General features: G+C 41.7%; 1 protein-coding gene across 2 annotated transcripts in view; it reads right to left on the bottom strand.

Moving 5' to 3' along the window:
• The window catches only part of CTNND2 (catenin delta 2), a 1,100,621-nt gene that overhangs the window by 414,781 nt on the left and 658,021 nt on the right, over positions 1 to 27,819 (bottom strand). For both annotated transcript variants that reach the window (XM_061393866.1, XM_061393867.1), the window contains exons 8-9: positions 17,138 to 17,332; positions 1,283 to 1,538 (exon numbers count right to left, since the gene is read on the bottom strand). In XM_061393866.1, coding sequence (XP_061249850.1) covers positions 1,283 to 1,538; positions 17,138 to 17,332 — 451 coding nt within the window. The remainder of the gene's footprint in view (positions 1 to 1,282; positions 1,539 to 17,137; positions 17,333 to 27,819) is intronic.

Genomic DNA, 27,819 nt, shown 5'->3' with positions numbered 1-27,819 from the left:
ATTGTAAACGAACTATATCCCAGTACAGCAAAATTTAAAAATAAATGAATAGAGAGTGTTGTGTTATCTGAAGAGCATTCTACCCACACTTGCCAAGAACACCAAAGGATTTAGAGCAAATTTCTGGACAAAGATGATAGAGATCCTTGTTTCGACTGAAAGCCTAGAGGAACAGGATGCTGAATAATGCAAATATAAGAATTTTTCTTATTTCTAGTAGTAAGCAGTGAACATTTACTATAATTCTCCTTTACAATGGAGGTTTTACCTCATACAATATTTACCTTAAGCCCTCCAAGTAGGCTTGAATTGTGCTAAAGAAGCTATCTTAAAGAATACCATAAAATGGTCCCATTCTGCCTTTTATGTATGTAGAGGTGATTTCTTTTTACAAAAGAATCTATGCAAACCCCTCAATACAGTACACTTGCATTGTGTGCTCTATCAGAGAAAATACCCAAAAATTCCTTGAGATGAATTTTAAGTATACCACCAGAATCATGTCAGATGCCAGCTATAAAGACATACAAGGAACCTGACATATCTATAGTATTCACAGATGCAGATATATATTTATGGGACTCTGCATAAATCAAATGCCTATGAATAAAACATCATTTAACTCTACAGGAATTCAATTCCAATTTCAGAAGTAGAGCATCACTAAAGCCTTGGCCACTGTTGAAACAAGAAAGCAAAAAAAAAATTTTTTTTCTCAATAATAACAACTTCTTTAATACTTTATATTCAAATTTTTAATCAATGTTGAAAACAACTTCAGCCTGATGTTTATTTTCAGACACAAAAATGAAGGTAACAAAGGTTTTCTAAATTTCCAATTTTTAGTGTAACCTGTATCCACTTTCCACTCATGCATGGAAACATGCAAGGTGACAAAGCGCGCGTCTCCTGAGACAAGAAATACCTAGACCACAGTGTCTGAAGTCAAACGGTACAGCCTCCATCCTGGGTTTCTACTGCACCACAGAAAGCTGTTCCAGATCTCACAACCAGCTGAAACCCTCAAGCACCTACAAATGTTCGGATCAAAAGATAGTCTTTGCTACTGAACTGCAGAAGGTACTAGAGATCCACGACCAACACCCATTTTCCAAATCAAACAGAAGATGGTGAAAGTCAACCAAAGTCAACCCTTTCATCCTCAGCCAGAGACACGGATGCAATCAAGTGATGCAAAAACAAAAAACAATCATGCAGTCACAGGTCTGGTTAGAATACCTCTTTAGCAGCGATGGGGGGAGAGGAAAAGGTTGGTACCTACCTGGGATCTTTCTGAATGCTGTCGATGGATGGGGACCTGGCCAAGGTGCCTTCAGGGGGAAGGGCAGGGCCGGATTTGCTGTACGGAGACTCAACGGAAGGACAGTACTGCAGCTGTCGGTAGGGGTCCGCGTAGCTGGAGGCAGGGCCGGCGGCATAGCTGGCCCTCTGGAAGGTGGCTGCGGCGGCGCTCTGCGGGCCGTGCTGGCTGCCTGTGCGCTGCAAGGGGACGGAGTCGACACCGGGGGAGGACGGGGCTAGGGCAGGAAAGTAGGGACAGAGTAAAAAATTGAGGACCTGCTCACAGAAACGGTTCACCAGGTCTAGGCAGGGGGGAAATTACACACATAAAAACAAAACAAAACACAAGGGTTTGAAAGAATTAACAAAATTGTTACATTTGAACTAACGCATCCAATGTTATCCACTACAATGACAATTAGCATGCTATTCCGTTGGCCCAAAACTTCGTTGGGGTTTTTCCATTCCATCTTAGGGAAGAACCTGAACGAATTTTCAGGCCAACCGAGTATTTCAGGAACAACCCTTTCATCTCTAGGATGAAAATGCCTCTGTGATGTGTTTCCTGCTTACTGACTTCCAGGAAGAGGTCTGCTTATCTGACTCGTAAACTCTGTATGGAGCTAAAACCCAGAAGAAATGGAAGGGATATTTTCCAAGGACTCGTGGGCAGTGAGTTCTTCATTGTTTCAGCTGAAAAAATTGAGGCAGTGTTCGTTCAGGGGGTGATAGATTAATTTTACGAAGGGTGTGAAACATATTTAGTAATGTGGTTCATTTTTCCCAAATAAAAGAAAACAAGGAAAGTGAGGGGGCGTGTATCCGTGGGGGTGGAGGTGGACATGGGTCTGTAATTAGTGCTAGAGCATTAAATGCAGGACGGGACAGTTCTTGTAAAGTTCAACACCCACAAGATTTTTATATGTCTCTTTTTCAACTTGAGCTGTCATACTAACAAATACCCTTGGTGAAGGGTAGGCATGCTAGAGGCGATGAAGACCCACCCGACTGCAACGCAGACAAAATAAGGTGCTGACTTGGCTTTTCCAGAAGTATTTGCATCTTTTCAATAACGCCTAAATTGTCGGAAGAAGATCTGACGCCAGTTACTAAAATCGGTTTGACTATTTCCAAGCTGAATTTCAGCTTTTTGTTTCCTTCCTGGGTTCTCTGGAGTCCGTTTCCTATCATTACTTTTATCTGGTTCTCAAAAATACTTGACATCTAAGATTTAGGTGACCTATACAATGAAAATAGCATCTTCCATATTAATAGAATGTGATTTGTTAATAACTGTTTGATCATTATCCATGATTAATATTAGTTGGCACCTTTACTTTCCAGCTCAGAACGAACATATACACACTACTATATATAAAATAGATAACTAAAAAGGACCTACTCTACAGCACAGGAAACTCTACTCAATATTTTGCAATAAACTATATGGGAAAGGAAACCGGAAAAAAGACAAATATATATAAGACTGAACCACTTTGGTGTACGACTGAAACTAACACAACATTGTAAATTAGCTATACTCATAAAAAATATATCATGTGTCTAGATATGACCATATGACATGCAAGTTCTACACAGAATTAGATTCCAATTACCAATCACATCCTACAACTCAGACTTTTTGAGCACTACTCAGTAAATGGTGATAAAACTTATTCTCTCTCACAATAGAAGACATATTCAAAATCAAATATAAAAGAAAGAAAAAAATAATAGTTTAATATTAAAGGAAGTTAAGGATTTCATGTCAAAATGATAAAAAAAAAAGTTGCAAAGTGAACTGGAGAAATCTATTCTAATATGAGAACTGATTTTAATCAAGAGGTCAGGGCTTCTCATTTCCAATGACCTTTTAAAACTTAATCTTATAATAACCAAAGTCAGGAGACCAGGCACCATGACACAGTGAAGACAAGAAAAATATTTCAGAAAACTTTCTAAACAAAAAGTGTGTATACTCCCAAAAGACTCAGGTTTTGAAATGACAAGGGTTGCCCTGATGGATTAAGTTTCAAAGTCACTGGATTAGACTAATAAAAAATTAAGTTCACAACCAGAAAATCTGTCTTATGTCTTTATGCAGTTTCTGGAGCATTTATATTTTCTCCAAAATTTTGCAAGCATGTCTAATTAAAATTCACATTTTAATATTTATGAACAATGTGCTATATGTCATGGGAACAGGGATTTAAAATTCAGGCCAGGCATAACCATGCTCTTGGAAGAACAAATGCCCAAAGGTAAACAAAGTTTCATTTTCTAGACAAGTTGTGAAAAGCCAGTCAGCAAATTAAAAGCAAAAGGGAAAACTAATGGGAACCTGACATTTTTTCAGATAAATACAATTTTTTCATTCAGGAACTAAATATCTATATTAAAGCTTCCTGAAAAGGGCTGCTAATATCAGAAAAATCATTTTCTATACAAAATTATTTGTTAGTAATACTTTAAAATACAGAGGTTAATAGGAAGGGAAGGCAAAATGGCAAGGATGATGACTTAAGGCTGAAACATAAAATGTTAAAAAAAAAAAAAAAGGAGACTGAAACATGACAAAACACTATTGTTAAAAAATGATGATATAAGTTAAAAAAAAAACCTCTCAGAGTAATGAATCAATTTTAAGAGAATAGGGAATTCTCTAGCGATCCAGTGGTTAAGACTCCACGTTCTCAATTCAGGGGGAACAGTTCAGTCCCTGGTTGGGGAACTAAGACCACATAAGCTGCAAGGGAGACTGGACCAAAAGGTGAAAGCAGAGTGTGAAAGGCAATTAACAGAGCAGGAGCGAGAAGACCACGCCTCACAGTAAGAGGAGAAAAGGTGAAGGGCAGTTTATGAATGTTGGTAGGCTCAGATATATATTCTACACTGGCATTGGCCTTTTGGGGATGAAATGTCAGGGAACTCCACATTCAGACCTTGGCTTCTGAAGCTAACAGTCAGGGCCACATCTGGGCTTTCTAGTCAAGCATTTGTATCTGGCAAGTAACTGAGTTCTCAAATCTCCGGTTTTCTAACTGTAAAGTGAAAAGAAGACAAGGGCCCATTGGGATGACTGTTTGCTTTAAAGGCAAGAAAAGCTATTAATGCCTACTAAGTGCAAAACAACCTGATGCGAAGAGCTGGCTCACTGCAAAAGACCCCGATGCTGGGAAAGACTGAGGGCGGAAGAAGAAGGGGACGGCAGAGGATGAGATGGTTGGATGGCATCACCAATGTGACGGACATGAATTTGAGCAAGCTCCAGGGGGTAGATAGTGAAGGACAGGGGAGCCTGGCATGCTATAGTCTATGGGGAGGCAAAGACTCAGACATGACTCAGGGGACGAACAACAACAACTATTATTACTACTTAATAATGTTGAAATCAGTTCATGTTAGGAAAGAGATTGGATATAACACATGGAGTAACAAGTCCTTGCCTGATATAAAGTGTGGATATCAGACTTTATAACTCCTGGAAGTGTTTAACTGGTGCGTACTCTTATTTCCTCCAACAACCCAATACTAGAGTAAATTGCCAACATCCATTGGATCATTGAAAAACCAAGAGAGTTCCAGAAAAACATCTACGTCTGCTTTATTGACTATGCCAAAACCTTTGACTGTGTGGACCACAACAAACTCTGGAAAATTCTTAAAGAGATGGGAATACCAGACCACCTGATCTGCCTCTTGAGAAATCTGCATGCAGGTCAGGAAGCAACAGTTAGAACAGTTCCATGCAGGTCATGGAACAACAGACTGGTTCCAAACAGAGAAAGGGAAATACAAGGCTGTATATTGTCACCCTGCTTATTTAACTTACATGTACAGTATATCATGAGAAATGGCAGGCTGGATGAAGCACAAGCTTGAATCAAGATTTCCAGGAGAAATATCAATAACCTCAGATATGAAGACGACACCACCCTTATGGCAGAAAGTGAAGAACTAAAGAGCCTCTTGATGAAAGTGAGAGTGAAAAAGCTGGCTTAAAACTCAACATTCAGAAAACTAAGATCATGTCATTTGGTCCCATCACTTCATGGCAAATAGATGGGGAAACAGTGGAAACAGTGGCTGACTTTATTTTTCTGGGCTCCAAAATCACTGCAGATGGTGATTGCAGCCATGAAATTAAAAGATGCTTGCTCCTTGGAAGGAAAGTTATGACCAACCTAGACAGCATATTAAAAAGCAGAGATGTTACTTTGCCAACAAAGGTCCATCTAGTCAAGGCTATGGCTTTTCCAGTAGCCATGTATGGATGTGAAAGTTGTACTATAAAGAAAGCTGAATACTAAAGAATTGATGCTTTTGAACCGTGGTGTTAGAGAGGACTCTTGAGAGTCTCTTGGACTGCAAGGAGATCCAACCAGTCCATCCTAAAGGAAATCAGTCCTGAATATTAATTGGAAGGACTGATGCTGAAGCTAAAACACCAATACTTTGGCTACCTGATACGATGAACTGACTCATTAGAAAAGACCCTGATGCTCGGAAAGATTGAAGGGGATGCCAGAGGATGAGATGGCTGGATGGCATCACTGACTCAATGGACATGAGTTTAAGTAAACTCTGGGAGTTGGCGATGGACAGAGAGGCCTAGCAAGCTTCAGTCCATGAGGTCGCAAAGAGTTGGACATGACTGAGTGACTGAACTAACTGACTGACTCTTATTTCCTTCAACAACCCAATATGATAATAAACTTGCTGCCACTTTACAAGTGGGAAACTGAGGCACAGAGGGATGCTATAACTTGCCCAAATTTGCCTTATATTTAGTAGAGAAGTAATTCAAACCCTTGAACCCCACTTCCAGAGGTTATAATTACAACTACCAGCTTTATAAACTGGACCAGGTTTATAATCTCAAATATGTGTATTATTGAAGTACCTAACATAGTGAGAAAACTTAGAAAAATTCATGAGAGGCCTAAAATTAAGGGAAATGTCTCCCAAAAGTACAGAAAAGAGATGGGTCTATAATAAGGACCAACAACTTGAATAATACAGGGAATTATTATACCTTGGTGTACAAATTTATACAATTTCTTATTTAATTGAATGTATTGATATTCAGAAATATCTTTATTTCTGGGAAAATCAAGAATAGGATACATATACTTATCTTAATTTTAAAGTGTTTTGAGTCTTAGTTTAATCAGTGATATATTAAGAAAAAAGTGGGTAGACTATGAAATCTAAGGCAGGTAAATGACTTTCAGAAAGATCTTATTTAAAAATGACAATCACATTTGTATCATTTAACAAATGGCCTTTCAGAAGTATAATTCCTGAAGCTATAGTTTCGACTTCTCTTAGGTCACAATACATAAGGGTACTTGATGAGAATTTCAAAATATAAAATCAGAATTCAAATGGATATTGCAAAATTCAAATAAATTAGAGACTGATCAATGCAAGGAAAAATAATGCAAAATAGCAATACAAACAGGGAGAAAGACTATTTTAAGGGTAGATTATATGATCATGTGGGTCTTCCCAGGTGATTCAGGGGTAAAGAATCCATCTGTCAATGCAGGAGATGCAGGAGACACTGGTTTGTTCCCCGGGTTGGGGAGATCCCCTGGAAGAGGAACTGGCAACCCACTCCAGTATTCTTGTCTGGAGAATCCCATAGACAGAAGAGCCTGGTGCGTGAGCTAAAGTCCATGGAGTTTCAAAGGGTCAGACACAACTGAACGACTGAGCGTATATGCTCATATATAGAAGAAAATGCACGAGAAACTAAAAGATCTCAAACTGTCAATAATACAGTGATGTAATGCCTGATTTTTTTAAGCATGATGTAAAGGAATGATTTCAAGAAAGACTGAATTCTCCCTTTGTGCCATGCCTATTGAGACTGTGGTGTGGCTGATGAAGACTGTGACTCTCTATTAATACAGATAAGCTGATACTGATCACACAATTAACAGACTTTTTTCTTTAATGCAAAATTTCACTTAATTTCTGTCCCGGTATATGTTTTCTCTCATTTGAGTTAGAGCTCCGTTGGCCAAATCACCCACCTTAGAGGATTACTCTACTCAATTGAACCTTCTTATGGCAAACATTTGAGGGAAAGGGTGCTTTATCAGCTCTGTAAATACTCCTCTCTCATCTCACCTGCTCTGCAAACAGCCCCTTCTCCCCTCAATAAGCCCTTACAACTCAATGAACCACACTGCCGGTCTCTTTGGGGAGATTTTTAAAGTAGCCTCTTCAGCAGTTGACTTGATACTTCACCTTTTCATGCTGTTCATGAAATTATCTGTTTTCCGTAGAGCTACACAAATAAAGGTTTACTGTGTAGAGAGAAAAGAAACAAAAACAAACAAACAGATGTTTTATGTATTGTGTTTGTTTGAAAGAAGGGAAGAGAGATCCTTTTCAATAAAAATCAAACACCCTATTTTGATGAGGAGATGGTTACATGCATTATTTACTGAAAGGAAAAAAAGAGAACAGAGTAAAATACAAGATTCTAGCACCTGAAGAAACTTGGGCGATGGAATATAAAGTAGGGTTCAACAGAAGAAAGAAAAACATTTATTTGTGGGTTTGTATTATTTATCTTTGCTTTTATGTATATTTATATAGCTAGAAATAAGAAAACATAAAATACTTTTACACATGCTATAAAATACAAAGGAAGCAAACAACAAGCTAATTAAATAATATTCCTTCTGCAAATTTAGAAAATAAAGATGGCTGAGGTGACAATGTGTCCAAGAACATGGCCTATAACTTTTTACCTTTTAGATTTCTTTTTTTTGATGAGGTATGTTTCTAAAGTCTTTGTTGAATTTTTACCATATTGCTTCTGTTTTATGTTTTGGTTCTTTGGCCATGAGGCATGTGTGATCTTAGCTTCCTGACCAGGGATCGAACTCACACCTCCTCCATTGGGAGGTGCAGTTTTAACCACTGACCGCCAGGGAAGTGCCAGCCTATATACTTGTAAAGTTATTACTTAAATAATAATGATTATCATTTCAGAAATGAGGAAACTTTACCTAATCTACTATATTCCCAATAGTATTATCATCCAGAACTGAACCATAAATATCTTTCCAATTTTCCGCAGTCTGCAGAGGTTGATCCAAAGTAAGCTCAACAGAAAGATGTGTTCAGTCACTAAATCATGTCCGACTCTCTGCAACCCCATGCACTGCAGCACGCCAGGTTCCCCTGTCCTTCCCTATCTCCCAGAGTTTGCTCAAACTCATGTCCACTGAGTCAGTGATGCTATCTAACCATTTCATCCTCTGTCGCCCCCTTCTCATTTTGCCTTGAATCTTTCCCAGCATCAAGGTCAATGGAAAAATATTCAAGGGTAAATGTAACACAATTCTTTTTAACCTCATATGTCACTGTGTTTGTGGAGGAGAGGCATCTAATGCAGGATTTTTGTAGTAACGGACTCATTATTAGTGTTGATGCTGATTACTGACGTCGCTTGTTGCTGTTGTTCAGTTGCTCAGTTGGGTCTGACTTTTTGCGACCCCACGGACGGCAGTCCACCAGGCTTCCTAATGTTGTTGCTGCTGTTTTTAAATTTTATCAACTGATCTACCAGCAAACACTCTGTTCTCCTTCAGCTGTAATTAGAATTTGTATTTCTACCATTTTGGTGAATGGATATAGCTAAGAATCTGGAAGCTTTCATTGATTTTAAGATAATATTTATCATTAGATTCATTAAAAATCTCCAACTGGGTAATAATGTACCCCTGACTTTTTAGACTTAAAAGAGGTAAAATTTTAAACTAAGAGGTTATAGAGGATCACATCTGACTTGTTCTAATGAGAAGTAGTCATTTTTATAATTTGAAGTAACAGTATTTAATAAGTAATAAACTGTTAATATTCTACCTTTCGTGGACTCAAATGATGATTTTAATTGAAAATGTTATTTATATTTTATTGAAGAATAGTAGTAAAATTTTATGAAAGTAAAGGGGATATGTAATCCCTCTATAACTTTATGAAGTAATAGCTATTACTGCAGAAAATTAAAATTTTAAAATAATGCTTTTGCCATCCAGACAAATATTTTCATCACATTCTTCTTCCTTTTTATATTGCAATATTTGTCAATCTCATCAGGACATTTAGCAGATTTTCCCTTTGCTATGTACCTATGATAATTCATTCTTTATTACAAGCTGACACATTCACCATAGAAAGCTTGTTTTCTCCACTCAGGATCACATTTATCTGAAAAGAAATTCACAAGACTATCATCTCAGCAGATGTTGGCCATTTTTGCTAGTTTAGAAAGATGTTATGAGGGGTTGTCAGAGTCAAGTATGTGTTAATCAAACGACTCCTAAGTTGACAGTCACTGAATGCTTGAGTTTGAAATAAAAATCTGTGTTATTTAGTTTCAGTTTAATAGACTTCACCACACACAAATCCTTGAGTATCACACAGTCTTTGTCTGGCTGCTCTCCTTATTATATAAGCTCTGATTTGGACAAGCCCTTATCCCAGACAAAAGGTATGTTTTATTTAAACAGACACCCTAGTTAAAAGAGTGCCTCTTCAAATTTTCACTGTGCAAGAAGTAAAGCCTCAGACACTGGGTGGATGGTCCCAGAGGGTATTTGCTCCACCATCCCACTCTTCACTCACTGGCCTGGTCTCTGCTACAGGCACAGGATCTGGCCTCCCTGTGCAGGGAGAGAGGAGGGATGCATCTGGGGAGAGGGTCCCCTCTGGGGACCCTGATGAGTGGGGACCACTGCTGATTCAGGAACTGACCCTTTTTTGGGTCACTTTGCTGCTTTGGGGCCACCATGCTGCTTCCTGTCCCAATCCCATCCTGATGCATGTGGGCCACTGCTCTACTATCTCTGCCTCACTACAAAGACCACATCCAAGCCCAGGGAGGCTGGCAGGTCATCGCAGAGCCTGCTCCCTTCTGCTGGGACTGGGTAGTGTGGGAAGGTCTGCAGGTCTTGTTGCCAACTAAAAACTGGCACTTGCCATCTGCCTCTACAAGGATTAAATCACAAGATGCTGTGACTGCTGACCTTCAACACCCCTGAAAGGAGTTCAGGGTGGACTGGAATGAGGTACTCTGCTTGGGGCAAAACTGGCAGAACAAATCTTCAGCTAGTTATTTTCAGGAAATGGTTTTATGAGCCCAATCTCTTCGCATCGAGAAAAGCACTAAAATCATAAATGCTGACATCTGTTCTTCACAAAAGCAGCAACCTTCTGCAAAATGTGTGCTTGATTGCATGTATTCCCCTTTCACTAAAATCACACATATCCTGACTTTCCCCCATACCTCTTTGGAGAAGTTTCTCAGAGCTCTCTGAGATGCTGTCTCCCAGGTTATAGTCCACATTTTGCCCCAAATAAAACTTAGCTCACAACTCTCATGTTGTGCTTTTTATTGCTGTTGTTGACATTGTCCAGCACTGGCTGGAGTGCCTGAGCACAAAGGGTCAGAGTGAAGTCTGGGACAGGGGCAGGAGTTACTCTTCAGGTGCTACTCCCTGGCCTAGGCATGGCCCACAGAGTGCCAGCTTAGCTGATAAAATCCAGTTGACTTTGTGTGTGAGTTGTGAACCCTACTGTAGGCATCACCGTCCACCAGCCTGCAGCAGAAAACAGGCAAAAAGTGAGATCTGCCGATCCTGATCCTCCAACATGTACACAAATGTATACAAATGCATGTATGTAAGTCTCTAACATCAAGGTTAGGTAACTTTTTGGAGATAAAATTGCCAACATCCACTGGATCATAGAAAAAGCAAGAGAATTTCAGAAAAACATCTACTTCTGTTTCACTGACTATGCTAAAGCCTTTGACTGTGTAGATCACAATAAACTGTGAAAAATTCTTAAAGAGATGGGAATACCAGACCACTTTTCTCTGCCTCCTGAGAAACCTGTATGCAGGTCAAGAAGCAATGGTTAGAACTAGACATGGAACAACAGACTGGTTCCAAATTGGGAAAGGAGTACGTCAAGGCTGTATATTGTTACCTTGCTTATTTAACTTATATGCAGAGTACATCATGAGAAATGCCAGGCTGGATGAAGCACAAGCTTGAATCAAGATTGCTTGGAGAAATATCAATAATCTCAGACATAAAGACTACACCACCCTTACATAGAAAGAGAAGAGGAATTAAAGAACCTCTTGATGGAAGTGAAAGAGGAGAGTGAAAAAGCTGGCTTAAAACTCAACATTCAGAAAACAAAGATCATGGCATCCGGTCCCATCACTTCATGGCAAATAGATGGGGAAACAATGGAAACTGTGACAGACTTTATTTTCTTGGGCTCCAAAATCACTGTGGATGGTGACTGCAGCCAAGAAATTAAAAGACCCTTGCTCCTGGGAAGAAAAGCAATGACAAACCTAGACAATGTATTAAAAAGTAGAGACGCTACTTTGCCTAAAAAAGTCCGTATAGTCCAAACTATGGTTTTTCCAGTAGTCATGTATGACTATGAGAGCTGGACAAAGAAAAGGCTAAAGGCTGAAGAGCTGTTTCTTTCATACTATTATGCTGGATAAGACTCTTGAGAGTCCCTTGGACTGCAAGGAGATCAAACCAGTCAATGATAAAGGAAATCAACCCTGAATATCCATTGGAAGGACTGGTGCTGAAGCTGAAGCTCCAATACTTTGGCCACCTGATGCAAAGAGCCAACTATTGGAAAAAGACCTAATAGTGGGAAAAATTGAGGGCAGGAGGAGAAGGGGATAACAGAGAACAACATGGTTGGATATCATCACCAACTCAATGGACATGAGTTTTAACAAGTTCGGGCAGACAGTGAAGGACAGGGAAGCCTGGCATGCTGCAGTCCATGGGATCACAAAGAAGTCAAACACCACCGAGCTGGTGGGACCACAATAATTCTTTGGTTAAGGAAAGCCTTGGGGACCTTTCTGATCACCCAAAAGTAGACTGTGCTCCTTGTCTGAGTTGGTTTCTGGGATTGAAATTAGTCTTCGCAATAAAGTAACAGGGGTGAGAGGCTAACTACGGAAGCCAAGAAGGAGGGATGGAAAAAGATGCTGTAGGTTGGGCATAGGAGAAAAAGCTAAGTGAGAAATTGCCTTTAGTGGGGAGATTTAGGAAGCTTTAACCTGTCTTATCTTCAAGGACTATAGCTGTTTCCTGCTCTTCTCTGTATAGTCATCTCAGGGTATCTCTCAGTTCTAGTACAGTCTATAACTCAGGATGGCCCTAGCGGTGTCTGGAGTGAGGGAGGCCCAGGTTCAGTCAGCACAGGAGTGAGCAGGACAGGGAAAGAAGAGAAACCACAGAAGATAAAGCCAGATAGAGGCAGAGCTGCAGCACTGAGGGGCAAAGGGTGAACACTGTCCCACAGCCCCACTCCTTGCCCAGAAACCAGTGGAAAGACATCTGGGGAGGAGGGGTCAGGAGTCATAGTACAATCCTGAGCTATAGGTTATCCAGGAAAAAAACGAGAGCACGTGTTGTTTTGTGCTGCTATTAATACCTAGATAGCATATTAAAAAGCAGAGACATTACTTTGCCAACAAAGGTCCGTCTAGTCAAGGCTATGGTTTTTCCAGTGGTCATATATGGATGTGAGAGTTGGAATGTGAAGAAAGCTTAGCACCAAAGAATTGATGCTTTTGAACTGTGGTGTTGGAAAAGACTCTTGAGAATCCCTTGGACTGCAAGGAGATCCAACCAGTCCATTCTAAAGGAGATCGGTCCTCAATGTCTTTATGCTTCAGTATTCTGATCTACAAAGTGATCATCATAATACCACCTCCTCCACAGGGCAGTTCTAAAGATTAGTAAATATATTCAAAGCATTTAGAACTATTCCTGAGTACGGCAATAGGCTCTGTGCTTTGTCATCCTGTCTCAGCTGCTTGATGCTATGGCACCAGCTAGTAATTATAAAATTGTTTAGGATAGTACCCTTGACTTCATTCGTGAGTGGTGACTCCTTGAAGGCGGGCAACTGGCCTTCAATTCCCCTGCCCCACTCTCCTCAAAGTATCTCTGGAAATGACCTACAGATGGAACTGAAGGACCCCCAGCCAGTGGCCTTACTTAATGGCAGAGAGGTAAGACTGGAGAGGCACCTTGGCAACCAACCTGAGCCTAAAGTTTGCAGCCCCTGAACACGTCACGTCTAACAGGGCTCCTAAGAACATGTCCTCATCTCATAAGGAATTAGGGTATTTGCTCTGGCTCTGGAAGCTTCCTATAGGTCTGCATCAGTGGCGGCACTAACGGTGGGTGCATAAAACATAAAGGATGTGAAAATGACCCTCTGGATATGGGAAAGCAATCTTAAAGTGTTTCTTTATTAAAGTTTAATCCTGAATTTACTAGCCAGAATTTAATAATATTGTGTAATACGTAGGTAATTTATAAGCGAGAGATTTGTGCATGCTGCGTGCCTCAGTCGTGTCTCTTTGGGACCCCATGGACTGTAGCCCACCAGGCTCCTCTGTCCATGGAATTCTCCAGGCAAGAATACTGGAGTGGGTAGCCATTCCCTTCTCCAGGGGATCGTCCCAACACAGGGATGGAACCCATGTCTCTTACATCTCCTGCATTGGGAGGCAGATTCTTTACCACTATGGCCACCGGGGAAGCCAAAGGAGAGACATATACCTGGACTAAAAGCATTTTCTCAATCATGCAGCTTCTGATAGAGACAGTCCCTGGAGTTGCACAGTAAGCCAGGGAAGGGGAAGGGCTTGTGATGAATTCAGTGTAGGAAGAAGGAGTAATCTAAGCTGGTGGGAAGGAGAGAGGGCTTGTGGCTTTATGTGCAGGAGCTGGAGCAGTGACGTTCCCCCCACCTATCCTCAAGAGACCACCCCGGCACTTCTGGCAATTTCTGTAGCCTTGTGAAAACAGCATAGTCCCTCAAAAGTGCCTCAGTTTCAAAGATGTGGGCAGGAATGGCATCTTGGGCATGTGGATGTCACACCTCGCAGATCTCGGCCGGGGCAAGAGATTACTGTTAGAGGGGAAGGGCCGGGCAAACAGACTGTCCCCTCTGAAGCACTCAGAACACTTCTGCCTTCTTTCAGAGGAGAGACAGGAGAAAAAGCACTATTTCACTCATTCAGCCTGGTTCTCCTCTGACGACTGAGGCCAGGAGGCAGCAAACTCTTCCTGTAAAGGGCCAGAAGGTGAGTATCTGCAGCTTGGCTGACCATATGGTCTCTGTCACACCTGTTCCCCTGAGCCACTGCAGAGTGACAGCAAGTACAGATGATCTTAAAGCAACTGGGTGTGGCTATGTATGGACTCAGAAACTTGGATTTCATGTGTTCTTACATATCACAAAATAGTATCCATCGTTTGATTGCAAATCATTTTATAAGGCGATGATCACTTTTAACCCACAAGCACTACTAAAACAGGTGACCAGATGGATTTAGACCATAAGCCAACAGTTTGCCAACCCCCGGCTTAGAGAAAACACGAGTTTTGTTGTTGTCATTGTTTCTTTAAAAGTGTGAACATCTTTCCCTTGTCTCTAACTTGGCATTGATGAATAAAATACTTTTTTCCTCTTGCAGTTGATTTTTCATTAAGGCCCCAGAAGTTTATCAACAAGAGCTAATTCTAAGAGCATATGAATATGGAACAGGGAACCAATATAATCCCTTTTGTTGTCAGTTTTTCTTCAAATTAGATACTGAATGTCACCAAGATGGTTATCTTCTTCTTTTATAAGGGATTGTGTGGAAATAAAATTACCTTAGCTAATAATATGCAACAACTAAATGCAAAAATAGTCCAGTCCCAGACTGAAGCAAATTAAGTAGGCTGAAGGTAAGAGAAACTCTGACAGAAGAATAAATGGGTATTCTATCTAAACCAAGATATGTATTATTAACATGGGATGGTACTTACAACATCAAGAGTAAAATAAAGGAGTATTTTGTGCCTTTCTTCCTATGATAGAGTGAAATACTGAAATGCAAATATCAATAATCAGCTATAAAAGCAACTTAGCTTGCCTGGATTTCAAAACATGTAATTTAGTGTCATACTGCAGTTTAACAGAATTGCTATGATCTACTTGGGAACTGGAAGTTACAACAGTCTGAAGATGCAGAGCCTGATGCCAAGTCCTGGACCACAGCTTCAGCATCCCCATATCCTGGCCCCTGACCGGGATAACGTATATGATTAGAAATGCAGGCAGCTCTAGTGTCTGCAAACCACCACCATAATATTCTCTAAGTTTACTCAGCCATGGGAGGCTTTAGACCAAGCGCAATTCTCTGTATTTTCTTAATTATATTGATTTTATAGTTAAGCTAAGTGTTCTCCAACAAATTTAATCGTGACCTTTAACTAGTTATTTTGCAAACAGTTTCATGTTCTGGAAAACACTTGTCCTTCTTCATGTGGTCTGTGGTTGTGTTCAATTCAAAATATATATTTAATCCAGGAGAGCTAGAGAGTTGAACCATATATACAAGTGCCAGCGCTGCTGCTGCTGCTGCGGCGCTTCAGTCGTGTCCGACTCTGTGCGACCCCAGAGACGGCAGCCCACCAGGCTCCCCCGTCCCTGGGATTCTCCAGGCAAGAACACTGGAGTGGGTTGCCATTTCCTTCTCCAATGCATGGAAGTGAAAAGTGAAAGTGAAGTCACTCAGTCGTGTCCGACTCTTAGCGACCCCATGGACTGCAGCCTACCAGGCTCCTCTGTCCATGAGATTTTCCAGGCAAGAGTACTGGAGTGGGGTGCCATTGCCTTCTCCACAAGTACCAGTGACCAACCACTAAATTATAATTTCCTATGATTCAGCCTAATAGTGTGTATGAAGTAAATTCTCAGTTGGCCTTACTAAATATGCTACATTTTTAGTAAATATGTTTTTTTTTTCCCTCCCAAGGTTGCCAAAGATGTAGAAAAGTGTTAGTCACTCAGTGGTCTCCAACTGCAATTCCATGGACTGTAGCCCTCCAGGCTTCTCTGTCCATGAGTTTCCCAGGCAAGAATACTGGAGTGGGTAGACATTCCCTTCTCCAAGGGATCTTCCCAACCTGGGGATCAAATCCAGGTCTCCTGAATTGCAGGCAGATTCTTTACCATCTGAGCCAGCAGGGAATCCCCCAAACAGGCATACTGTACCATTAAAAAGGCACTTACCAGCCTTAGGTAAGCACATAAGCCTTTATACGTCCTCTGCTTTCTTAAAGCAATTATACTCATTAAATACATTAATAATGATTTACAAAAAAATTAGTACTACTACCTTCGATTTGCCTGTGTGACAAAATATGCTAACCCCCACTCCCCACCTCCAGACTTCTTTCATTTACAATATACTCAGGGAGCTCAACTGGAGTCATATTTGGTTTTTATCATCATCAGAAACGTTAATGAGAAAAGCAGGTCATTTCACAATGCTTCTGAGGAGAGAGGACATCAACACACACACACATACCCTTTCACAAGGGAGTGTTATTTAAGCTTCCAAGCAGACCCACCCCTCTGTGGGAGGGCCACACCACTGTAGACAGACCACTCCTCCGTGGAGAGGCCCCCCTGGTGTGGAAAGGGCCCCCTCTGGGACAGGCCATGCCCCCGCAGACAGGCCACCGTCCTGTGGACAGACGACCCCTCGGTGGAGAGGTCCCCCTGGTATGGAAAGGCCCCACTCTGGGACAGGCCATGCCCCCGCAGGCAGGCCACCCCACTGTGGACAGACCACCCCTCTGTGGAGAGGCCCCCCTGGTGTGGGAAGGCCCCCCTCTGGGACAGGCCACCCTCTTTGGACGGCTGCCTCCCCGTCCCCTTGTGGACAGCCCCGGGGGCCCTGAGTGCACACCTGTGCTCGTGCGGTACGTGCCCGTGTGTGCTGGCGGCAGAGGGTCCCCCTGGCTCTGGCTGAGACTCCTCATGGGGGGCTTCTGATAGACACGGTCTTCATAGATGGGGTCGATGTGGTGCTCCGGGGACTGCAGGGCCCGCAGCTCGGGGCCCAGGTGGCCGTGCTGGCTGCTGTATGAGGCCCGGGACCCAGCTGGAAGGAAGGAATAAGGAGACAGTCAGACCCGCCCAACGTTCAGACAGAACTTGTTTTATCCAAGACATGTTCGAATTTGGGGAGGGGGACAGAAACGTTGAAATCTGCAGAAAATCCAATGAACGGTGCGCAATGGTAGCAAGAGGACAAGCTTGTCAGCTTATCAGCATCACCCAGCTGCCTTGCTTTGCTCCCGAGTCTGATCTCTGAATATGGGTGATGATGATGCTGAGATAAATCCACACTGAACAGGGCCAGCGGAACACATTTTTCTCAGCCTAACGACTGGAGCAGGTTTCCTCACTGAAGAAGCCAGGCAGACTGAAGTCACCCCAGAAAGCTCTTATCAGTCCACAATTCTTGCACCTGAAATTTTACGGTGGCAGTTCTTATTTAAAGTATGAGCAGGTAAATAAGCCACGGAGGCAAGCCATCTTGATGCTATTCCGAAAAAGTGGACCAGAATTCATCTTCATCAGCAGTTTTTCCCTGGACAATGAGTGAACCAAGATGTTCAGCCTTACAACAGCCTAAATCCCCGAGAGAAGCAGATTTTAAAGAAAAAAAAAAAGGTTTTAAAGTGATATTTCCTTTATTCTTACGCTCCAAATGGAAAGATTGGTATCTACTCTACCTTCCTCTGAAATGGTTCAAATGGTTGCCACAAACTGGCTTCATTTCTAAATTAAGGCTACACATTATTGTAAATCCTTATTTGTGTCTTTGGACTTCTTTTTTTTTTTGGTTTAGTGTTTTTTGTATTGTGTGGGAAGAGGTGTGGCTTTGAAGCTGTGGACCAGGGAATCCACACAAGAGGAGCAGAGTCTTAGGAGGGCTAAGAGCTTGAGCTGACACACAAGAAGATGTTGATGGACAGTGAATATTTCATCATAGGGATGGCCAGAATCCCAGGCGTGGACATGCCAGGGGAATCATCTCTGTGGGCACAAATGGAGTGGAGGGCATCTAGGGACGCTGAAGGGGCACCACGGAGAGATGGTTACCCAGCGATGGTGAGGACAGGAGCACACACAGCCAAGTGAGGCTACAGAAGATTTTAGCAAGACCCTTCAGATAAATCTCCAAAGCTAATACCCTGCCTGGTACACTAGGATTTAACTGGCAGCTGCCTTTGAACAAACCCAAATGGGAACCCTCCCCTTCAGCTTAAAGTAAGAGGGAGTTGCACTTCCTTGATTTTAGTGGTGTTTGTGGGCAGCTCTCTCTCTCTGTCCTGCCGGTCTACCGCTTCACTGCTGGCCACTTTAAAGCCAACATCTTCAATGTGCAATGATTGGCTGCTTCTTCAGGACTGTCTAACCTCAAAGATTTTAATATTCTCATCTAGTTTATTTGAGGATAAAGCCATTCAAAAGTTTTGAAACTGCCAAAAAACAAATGTTGCTTCACATAGGCTGCTTTACATTTAAATCAACAGAAAACAGAGCGATTCCAAAGGACTGGGGCAAGGTTGGGGCTTCTATGAATTCAATCTTGGTAACAATCACTGAATGTTTTGAGGCAAGGGAAGGGAATAAAGTTGGCAAGTTCTTACCTTTCCTTTTGCTAGTAATTAAATAAATTCTGGTTTAGACAGCGTTCCAATGAGTGATAGATTCAAAATAACTGTTTTGCATAATTAGGTTCATTGCATCTGATTTATCAAATGCCAACATCACAGTGAATATTATCTCATGCTGGTATTTTCCAGGAATATATTTAAGTATGATACGCCTTGAGTTCCTGCTGTCAGTTCTTCCTACTTCTGAAGGTTTTGATAATATTCCAAGGACTTACAAGTGTAAAAAAACTAGGAAGCAGTCATTATATCCAAATGTCGTATAGTTAAATAAAAGTTATCCATTGTAGATTTAGAGTTTTAACTTTATTGCTGTTCCTTGATTCTAAGCAGTTAAAAATATTCAATGATGAACAGTAAAAGGACCTGCTTTTCTTTTAAGTTGTGATATGAGCTGAGGGTACATACAAAAATCCTCTTCTTATAAATGGGCATTAAGAACTGTTTACTCTCTTATTAAGATAAGGGCTATTTTGGTGGACATCAGAATTTCTATGTGCTGGTACAATGAAAAATGCAATAGTAAAATTATTAAATATTTGAATAGTATACTATACTTTCTTTTTTTATTATTATGTTCTTGATAGAACTGAAAGTTCACGGTGTTTCCCTGTGGAGACATTTCTGCAAAATACCTTTGCATATTTAAGCACTGTGCACAACGCTGAAATGAAGCATTTTAAACTGAGCATTGTTTACACTCCTTTTATCCACTGTAATCAAGTTTTAGTGGCTCATGGGTGGGCGGGCACAGCTATTGGCACGAGAGGTAGAAGCAGGAGAAAAGAAGGACAAGGAATTAAAGGCTACAACTTCCAGAATTCATGCCTTTTACCACTCCTGCTCAAAAAAGCACATATCAGATCCTTACTACCAAGGCCTATTTGGGATTTTTCTGGTGATCCAGTGGCTAAGACTCTGAGCTCCCAATGCAAGAGGCCTGGGTTAGATCCCTGGTCAGGGAGCCAGATTCCACATGCCCCAACTATTGATCTTCCACGCTATAACTAAGACCCAGAGCAGCCAAATAAGTAAATGAATATATTTAAAAGAGTAAAACAAACAAAAATCAAGCCTATTTTATTTGGAGGCAATTTCAAGGAAAAAAAAATTGTCACACCACCTGTTCTGGGACTGTGTTCCAAAATCTCAGGCTGTTGCTGTTGTTTCAGTCTCCGAGTCATGTTCAGTTCTTTGGGACCCCAGGCACTAGCTGTAGCCCATCAGGCTCCTTTGTCCATGGGACTCCCCAGGCAAGAATTCTGGAGTGGGTTGCTACTTCCTTCTCCAGGGGATCTTCCTGACGCAGGGACTGAGCCCGCGTCTCTTGCATCTCCTGCACTGGCAGGTGGCTTATTTGCCACTGAGCCACCGGGGAAGCCCACAGAATTACATGAGATGGTATATAGACTTGCTGATTCAAAGACAACACACTTTTCTTTAGTGGTAATTTTCTTTTATCATTATGACCTACTTGACAGCGAGTCCTCATCGTAACACTGGACTCAAAACACTACTAGTAAACATCTGCATCTTTGCCAGAAACTGGAGCAACGTTGCCATCACGAGAAAAATGTTAGAGAAACTCTGACTTTGTTAAAATGTCACAGATGTCAAGGCCAATTGTGGTGGTGGAGAACAGGTCTGAGAGCCTTGCCTTGAACAAGCTGAGGGCTCAGAACTGCAGTGTGGCAAAGGGCAGTGGAAACACAGATGGGCCAAAGAGAAAAGAGAAAGCAGATCCCACAGCCCAGACCAGCTGCATCAACTGGTCCCCGGCCATTGCAGACGCAGGTCATACAAGTGTAATACCTGAGGGTCCAGAAGGCACTTAATGACTAATTTCTATCACAAAAAGTACGGCATCCAACGTCAGTCATCTGTCAGTGCTCTCATATGCTTTTACTCGTCCTACTTCTCCACTTCACAAGACAAAGCTTGGGCCTAGAGAGCCCCGGCCCTGGCAATTTTCATATATGTGTTTCTGAAATTAGTGGGTTTGAAGACTCCCACCTGAAGCATCAATGATCCATACGCAGGCTAACAGAGGTTGTGATCCAGGAGGGCTGAAGGGTATTGAAATAGCTCTGTGCAGGCCAGGCCCTCCTGCAGGTCCAGGAGCCGTGGAAGACTGGGAAGAACCTCACACTGATGCAGGACGAGGCTTGAGACAGTTGCTGTACAAGAGCCACCATCTGTCCTAGGACCTCAGTCATCAGCTCACTGCTGCTAGTGCTGACTTGAAGGATGCTCAGATGGCTTAAATTAGGTCACTCCTGGCCACCTGGCAGTGGGGCTGGTGATGGGAGGTGAGCGGAAAGGTTTAGTTCTAGGCAGAGACATGTAACCAAGCAGGACCCTATGGGGTCTTCCTGGGACAGGCCCCACCCCACATGTCCTCTGCTGTAGTTCCTCTCTTAAATGCCAAGATAACAGTATCGGATGCACACTTCCTGAGTTGTTTTACAGATGCTAAGTGGAGAAAATTAACTACTTGATGACCATGAGCCCCTAGATCTATGGGCACTGTTATCTATCAGAGAATTGTTCTTGAGCTGATCACATATCCTGTGATCCCGTCTTTCTCACCTGGCTTTTAAAAATGCTTTGCTAAGAAACCCTTTAGGGAGCTTGGGTTATTTTGAATACAAGGCACTAATTCTTGCCGGCCCTGCAATAAGCCTTTCTCTACTCCAAATGCTCAACTTTGGGTTTGCTCGGCCTAACTGTGCGTCAGGCACAGGAACTTGAGTTGGGTAATGGATGGATGTATGCTGAAGAGTTGATGCTCTCAAATCGTGCTGGAGAAGACATTTGACAGTCTCTTGGACAGAAAGGAGATGAAACTAGTCAATCCTAAAGGAAATCAACCCTGAATATTCACTGGGAGGACTGATGCTGAAGCTGAAGCTCCAATACTTTGGCCACCTGACCCAAAGAGCCAACTCATTAGAAAAGACTCTGACACTGGGAAAGATTGAGGGCAGAAGGAGAAGGAGGTAACAGAAGGTGAGATGGTTCAGTGACATCACCGACTCAACGGACATAAGTTTGAGCAAACTCCAGGAGACAGAGAAGGACAGGGTGTGCTGCAATCCATGGGGTTGCAAAGAGTCTGATTCGATTTAGCAACTGGGCTCCAGGGGCTCAAAGGGATGAGTAGAACGGACCCCTGGAAAGTGGAGGGAAACTAGACTCAGTATATCCCCTGCTGCTCTGTAGGCATCTTCACTCCAGCACAACCATTGACATGAGCAGTTCCTACACAGAAATGTAAGCAGATAGGTTAGAGGGTCCCTGGAGAAAGACAGTCAGGAATGACTTTCTTGACATAAAAAACCCATTTTGGCCTAAGCCATTTTGTGATCTAAGCCTGGCTACAATGCTTGCCTTTGACTAGGTCTCAGTAATTAATGACCTTAAAGGAGGGAAAGGAGAAACAATGGAGGGACATTCAAGAAGCCAACAGTGCAGCCTTGGGGCGGGGTTCTGGCTCCTCAACAGATACACACAACAGTATACCTGTGAGTTCCGAGGAAACCTGGCCCCACCCAGGGAGAGGATGGAATGGCGCTGCTGACCCTCCTCACTTCAGTCGACTAAAGCTTGGACTCTGTTGACCTGATGACCTCACTTCAGTCGACTAAAGCTTGGACTCTGCTGACCTGATGACATAATTCTGTGCTGATTTTCCTCTGTTCGAGTCCTCTCATGAAAATGCATATACCTTTAGCTTAAAACTTTCCTGTTCAGATAGACAGAGCTTCAGGAAAGATCCCTGTGTTCGTACTTGCTGCAAAAAATAAATCCTTCCTTCTCCCAGCTTCTGGCTTGGTTGTGTCTATTGGCCCAAGAGGGGAACCCAGTTTTGGGGGAACAGAAACTTGAAAGTATGGCTCCCCTTCCAATTCTATACACAAAAGGAGGCCTTAGGAGCACAGGTGTATAATAATGTCTAGTAATTTGAACTGAGCTCTAATAGCATCTAAGGTAGTAATTTTATCACTCTTTACTATGTCAGTTTTTCCCAAACAAACTGAAAGAAGAAGACACGGTCTGGACTCCAGAACTGTGTTTAACCATCTGAGCAAATCAAGGAAAGCCACTGAACCTCTCTGAGCTCTGGTTTCCTCCAGCATAAAAATACATATAAGAATGCCTGCATTTGTACGACATGGCATTGTGGGAGGATCAAGGAGACAGAAATCAGTGTGAAGGGCTCTGCAATTGATAAAGCTGCATAAAAACAGGTACTCTCACATCATTTGATCTTAGAGTCAAGGAATTATTATGTTATCTTGTTAATATACATCTTTTGATTGAAAAAAAACAACCAAACTCTATAACTTAAACTATCAAAATATCCAAAAACAACTTGAGGTTTAAGATTTTTGAAATATTATAAGCAAAAGAAACTCTGATAATTTTGTGAAGTATTACTGCAAAATGTAAATCTTACGGCTTTATTTTTCTTAAAAAACTAGTGTTGCTTTTGAATGGATAATAGCAAAGAATAAAGGAGCAAAGGAAGTTCAAAATGGAAAGAAACACTGACATGACCAAGGGAAGGTGGAATCCTTTTTAGAAAAGGAATATGACATAAATGAAACCTGCAGAGGGAAGATAACAAACATCTGCTGATCCATGAGGAAGCCAGCGACCGACTCGCAGGGAGCTCTTGACATGGAAAATAATTACGAAGCTGCAAGGGTAAAGTGTCGTCAGTGCATTGTCTGCCTCATGCCTCCAACCCCACATTTGCCTTGGGCCAGAGAATTCAACTGGCTCTGTTCCATTTGACCAGTGACAGATTTGCAAATGCATTTCTATCTGCTAGATTTTATACAGAGTGTGTACACGTGCCAGCTAATCCACGTTGATGGATACATTCACTGATTCAACACCTATTTACCGAGTAAGCGACTTCTAGAAGTTTTGGACACCATCATGCTTAAGAGGAGAAAGTTCCTTGCCTTGAAAATAAGTCAGTCATCACATTTAGAGATGAAGGTACTGAAGGAAAATAAAGTAGGGTGAGGACAGTGGTCAGTGTCAGAGGGCATACTGTTTTGATAAGGTAGTCATGAACCTTCTTTTTGAAGGTCTCACATTTCAGCAGAAAACTTCATAAGAGAGCCATGCTGGAGGAAGCAAGTGTGTTTCTCACACAGAGGGGAACCAGCAGGGAAAGCAAAGGCTCTCTGTAGGAGTCACTGCAGAGTATTTACAGCAGTGATTTTATCATTCATTTAATCCACATTGTCTTTAAAAAGAAATGCCAGTTAGTATGTGAACTCTTTACAAGTTCATACCACAAATGATCATAAAAACTGAACAGATATTTTTTGACTCAAAATTTCACAGTCACAGTAGCCATATTTTAAGCCAAAGAATTTGAAATATTCAACAGGAGATCACACATAAGAAGCTCATGAGAACTGCACAACAAAGATTCAGCTCAAATGCATACATATAGATATGCATTTGAATTGTCATTCCTTAGAATATGATTAATTCTCAAACCTTTATTTATTCCTGGCAGATTTATCTGCAAGACTCTTAAAAGTGCTGATTCCTGAGCACAACATCCTCCAAAGTCTAACTCGGTCCATCTGAGCAGACAGTTGTTGCTGTTTAGTTGCTAAGCCGCGTCCAATTCTTTTGTGACCCCATGGACTGTAGCCCACCATGTTCCTCTGCTCATGGGATTTCCCAGGCGAGACTACTAGGTGGACGTTTCCTTTTCTAGGGGATCTTCCCAATTGAGGAATCAATTCGTGTCTCCCACACTGGAAGGTAGACTCTATACAACTAAGCCATCTGGTAAGTCCAAGCAGGGAGTAGCAATGTGTATTTAATGGGCACCACCATGCTTCTCGGATGGCTTAGCTGGTAAAGAATCCACCCGCAGTGCGGGAGACCTGGGTTCGATCCCTGGGTTGGGAAGATCCCCTGGAGAAGGGAAAGACTACCCACTCCAGTATTCTGGCCTGAAGAATTCCATGGACTGTACAGTCCATGGGATTACAAAGAGTTAGATACAACTGAGTGACTTTCACTTTTCGCTTTTCACCATGCCTCACCTTTCTCCTGCAGAAATCACCCTGACAGCCTCCCTGTCCCAGACAAAGCGGAGAGGGAAGGCATACCCCAAAGACAGAAATCTGTATTTAATATGTTACTACCCTCCATTTACACTTCTTGCTTTCTTCAAATAGTATCATTCACTACCACTAATGCCAATTACTTTATTGACTAGAATGAAACAGATTCATTCTCTTTTCATGGGGGTCCATTCATATTCTCTTAATTTCTAGACTATACAATTTCTGGTTCTCTAATTCAACAAGAATTCACTTGCTTTCTCGCAGAAACAAATGGTTGCATGTTTTCATGTGGAAGTATCAATACTAGGTTCTGAAGGACACACTGCCATTGACTTGTTTCCTTCAAATTTGGAAGCCAGTTTCACATGCTCATTTGCAAAGAAATGGAAGGAGAAAAAGAAGGACCTAAATGACATATCGATCAGTATAGCAAGCTGACTCGAGGAGTGTGTGGCCAGACGGCGGAGTTGAACACTTTCATTTCTGAGAGAGAGAAAGAGTTGTCTGCAGAAGACAGCTTATCATGCTACATAGAAGACTCGAAAGTAAAATCTAAGAATTCAGTTTTTTTTTTTTTTTGTAAACCATGCAATCAGTTCATACACGCTATTTATGAGTAAAACCACATCTTCAAAGGGCAAAGTAGGACTTTTATAGAGACATGTAGAGCCCGGAAGAAAAGGAGGTTTCCTTTCACAAATCCCCACTATACCTCTTTCCTTGCTGGGGGCTCTGACTTCCAGGTATGTTCCTACAGATACGCCGGCATCACTAAGCAATGTGGCCAAGCAGCACAGCCTGTGCGGGCAGGATGCATTCTCTCTGCGAGGGTTTCTGACTAGTTCAAAGTGGACTAGTTCTAGTGGACTTTGAATGTCTCAAAAGGTCTGGCTTGTTATTTGTTATCATTAAACTCCCGGGAGAAAAAAATGCCCTCAGCAAATGAGCACTATCAGAAATACATAAATTTACATAATTTTGGTGAATGTTATACTTCGGGCACGTGATGAGAAGAGCCGACTCATTTTTCAATAAAAGACCCTAATGCTGGGAAAGACTGAGGGCAGGTAGAGAACGGGGTGAGACAGGATAAGATGGTTGGATGGCATCACTGACTCAATGGACATGAGTTTGAGCAAACTCTGGGAGTTGGTAAAGGACAGGGAAGCCTGGTGTGCTGTAGTCCATGGGATGGAAAAGAGTCAGATATCACAGTGTCTGAACAATAAAGTTGTAAATTGGCACAGGAGTAGGAAGTAGAGCTTGAATTTTGATTTGTGTCAAAAGCAAAAATCAAGAATAAAACAACTAAGTATTATATTGAATATTTCTCACATTTAAGGTATAATATTTGCATAATTTACAATTTAATTCCAGTATTTAAAAGATCCCCAAATAATTCCTGTACAACCTGAGTCAAGTCCATATGCTAAATTTCATTTGAAAATGATCATCATTTATTGAATTAGTTTGATACCTTATATTGGTATAAATGTTAAAATACATGGACATATTTCCTACATATAGGCCATGAACCATATTTATTGGAAGGGAAATTATTAATTCATTTGTATTCAATGATGAAACTGCATTGAAGATTAATAATTTTAGTGTAATGGGCCACCTGATGATATAAAATGATTCTATGATAAGTCTGTTCTGGAAAGCAAAGAATGCCCCCCCCATTTCATCTCTTTCATAAAACCCTAAATTTTCCTATATTTTGCTGATATAATACAGCCTTGCTGCTATCGTGAAGACTGCTCACACGGTCTCTGAAAACAAATCTAACATAGAAGCATTTGCTCCTGTGATTTTCTTGACAAAGTTTCCAATACAACTTATTGTAATTACAACACTTCACCTCACCTTTTACTAAATGGATAGAGTCATCTACTGGGACTCAAACACTTTCCAGTAAGAATAATTAAGGCCAAAATCCCCGGCCAGTGTATCCCTGTGATTTTGTTCCTTTGTCTTTCCTCCCTAACCATAAGCATTTCTTCCCAAAGCTGTTAGAAAAACGGGCTTCTTTTGTGCAATTCCTTTTGCACAGGCAGGCAGGTGCACAGTCATGAGACAGTGGTAATGAAATGTGAGTAGTGTGGAATCTGAGATCTCTGCACCCTGAGGATGGACCATTGCCATTTTTATTTTCAGTCCAGGGTCGTGTGGCTCCACGTCCACACTGAAGGATGGTATTCTGTGTCACACACAACTCCAAGTAAAGAGCCTGAGGAAACATACCTAAGATGGCACTGTGGTATTAGTGAAACACACAAGATACACAGCGTCGATCTGGCATCCATCTCTTCACTTTTTTATCTCAGGGAAGGTAGGCAGTAGCTCTGAGTGCACCAGCAATAGTGTTTCAGTATTTCTCAAAAAGTCCCCTGATTAATATTTAGGTTCTGACTCAACAGGTTTGGGGAAAAGCCTGAGGTCCTTCATTTTTAACAAGTTCTTGGGCAATTTTGGTGTTGCTGGTCCACAGACCTCCCTGTGAGAAGCCAGGATGTACTGATTTAGCTATGATTGTGTATCTCGGTTGCTAGACATTTTCAACCCTGGCATACTTCTAGACCTCTGGACACACTTTGATACCCACACACTCTTCTTTATCAACGAGATGGATAAAACTCAATGAGTGTCATTTTATTTCTCTACAGCTACTTCTCAAAACCCTACCAGTGCAGTGTTCCCACTGTATGTCTGGAGTCTGGTTCAGACCCAGTTGCCAGGGATAATTATGAATCTTTCCAAGAAAAAGAATCCAGGACAAGGTGCTCCTGACCCAT

The sequence above is a fragment of the Bos javanicus genome, chromosome 20 (assembly GCF_032452875.1).
Source record: "Bos javanicus breed banteng chromosome 20, ARS-OSU_banteng_1.0, whole genome shotgun sequence".
In the NCBI taxonomy this organism is placed as follows: domain Eukaryota; kingdom Metazoa; phylum Chordata; class Mammalia; order Artiodactyla; family Bovidae; genus Bos; species Bos javanicus.
Note: the sequence above shows the minus strand (reverse complement) of the source record. Positions and strands in the feature narration are given on the sequence as shown.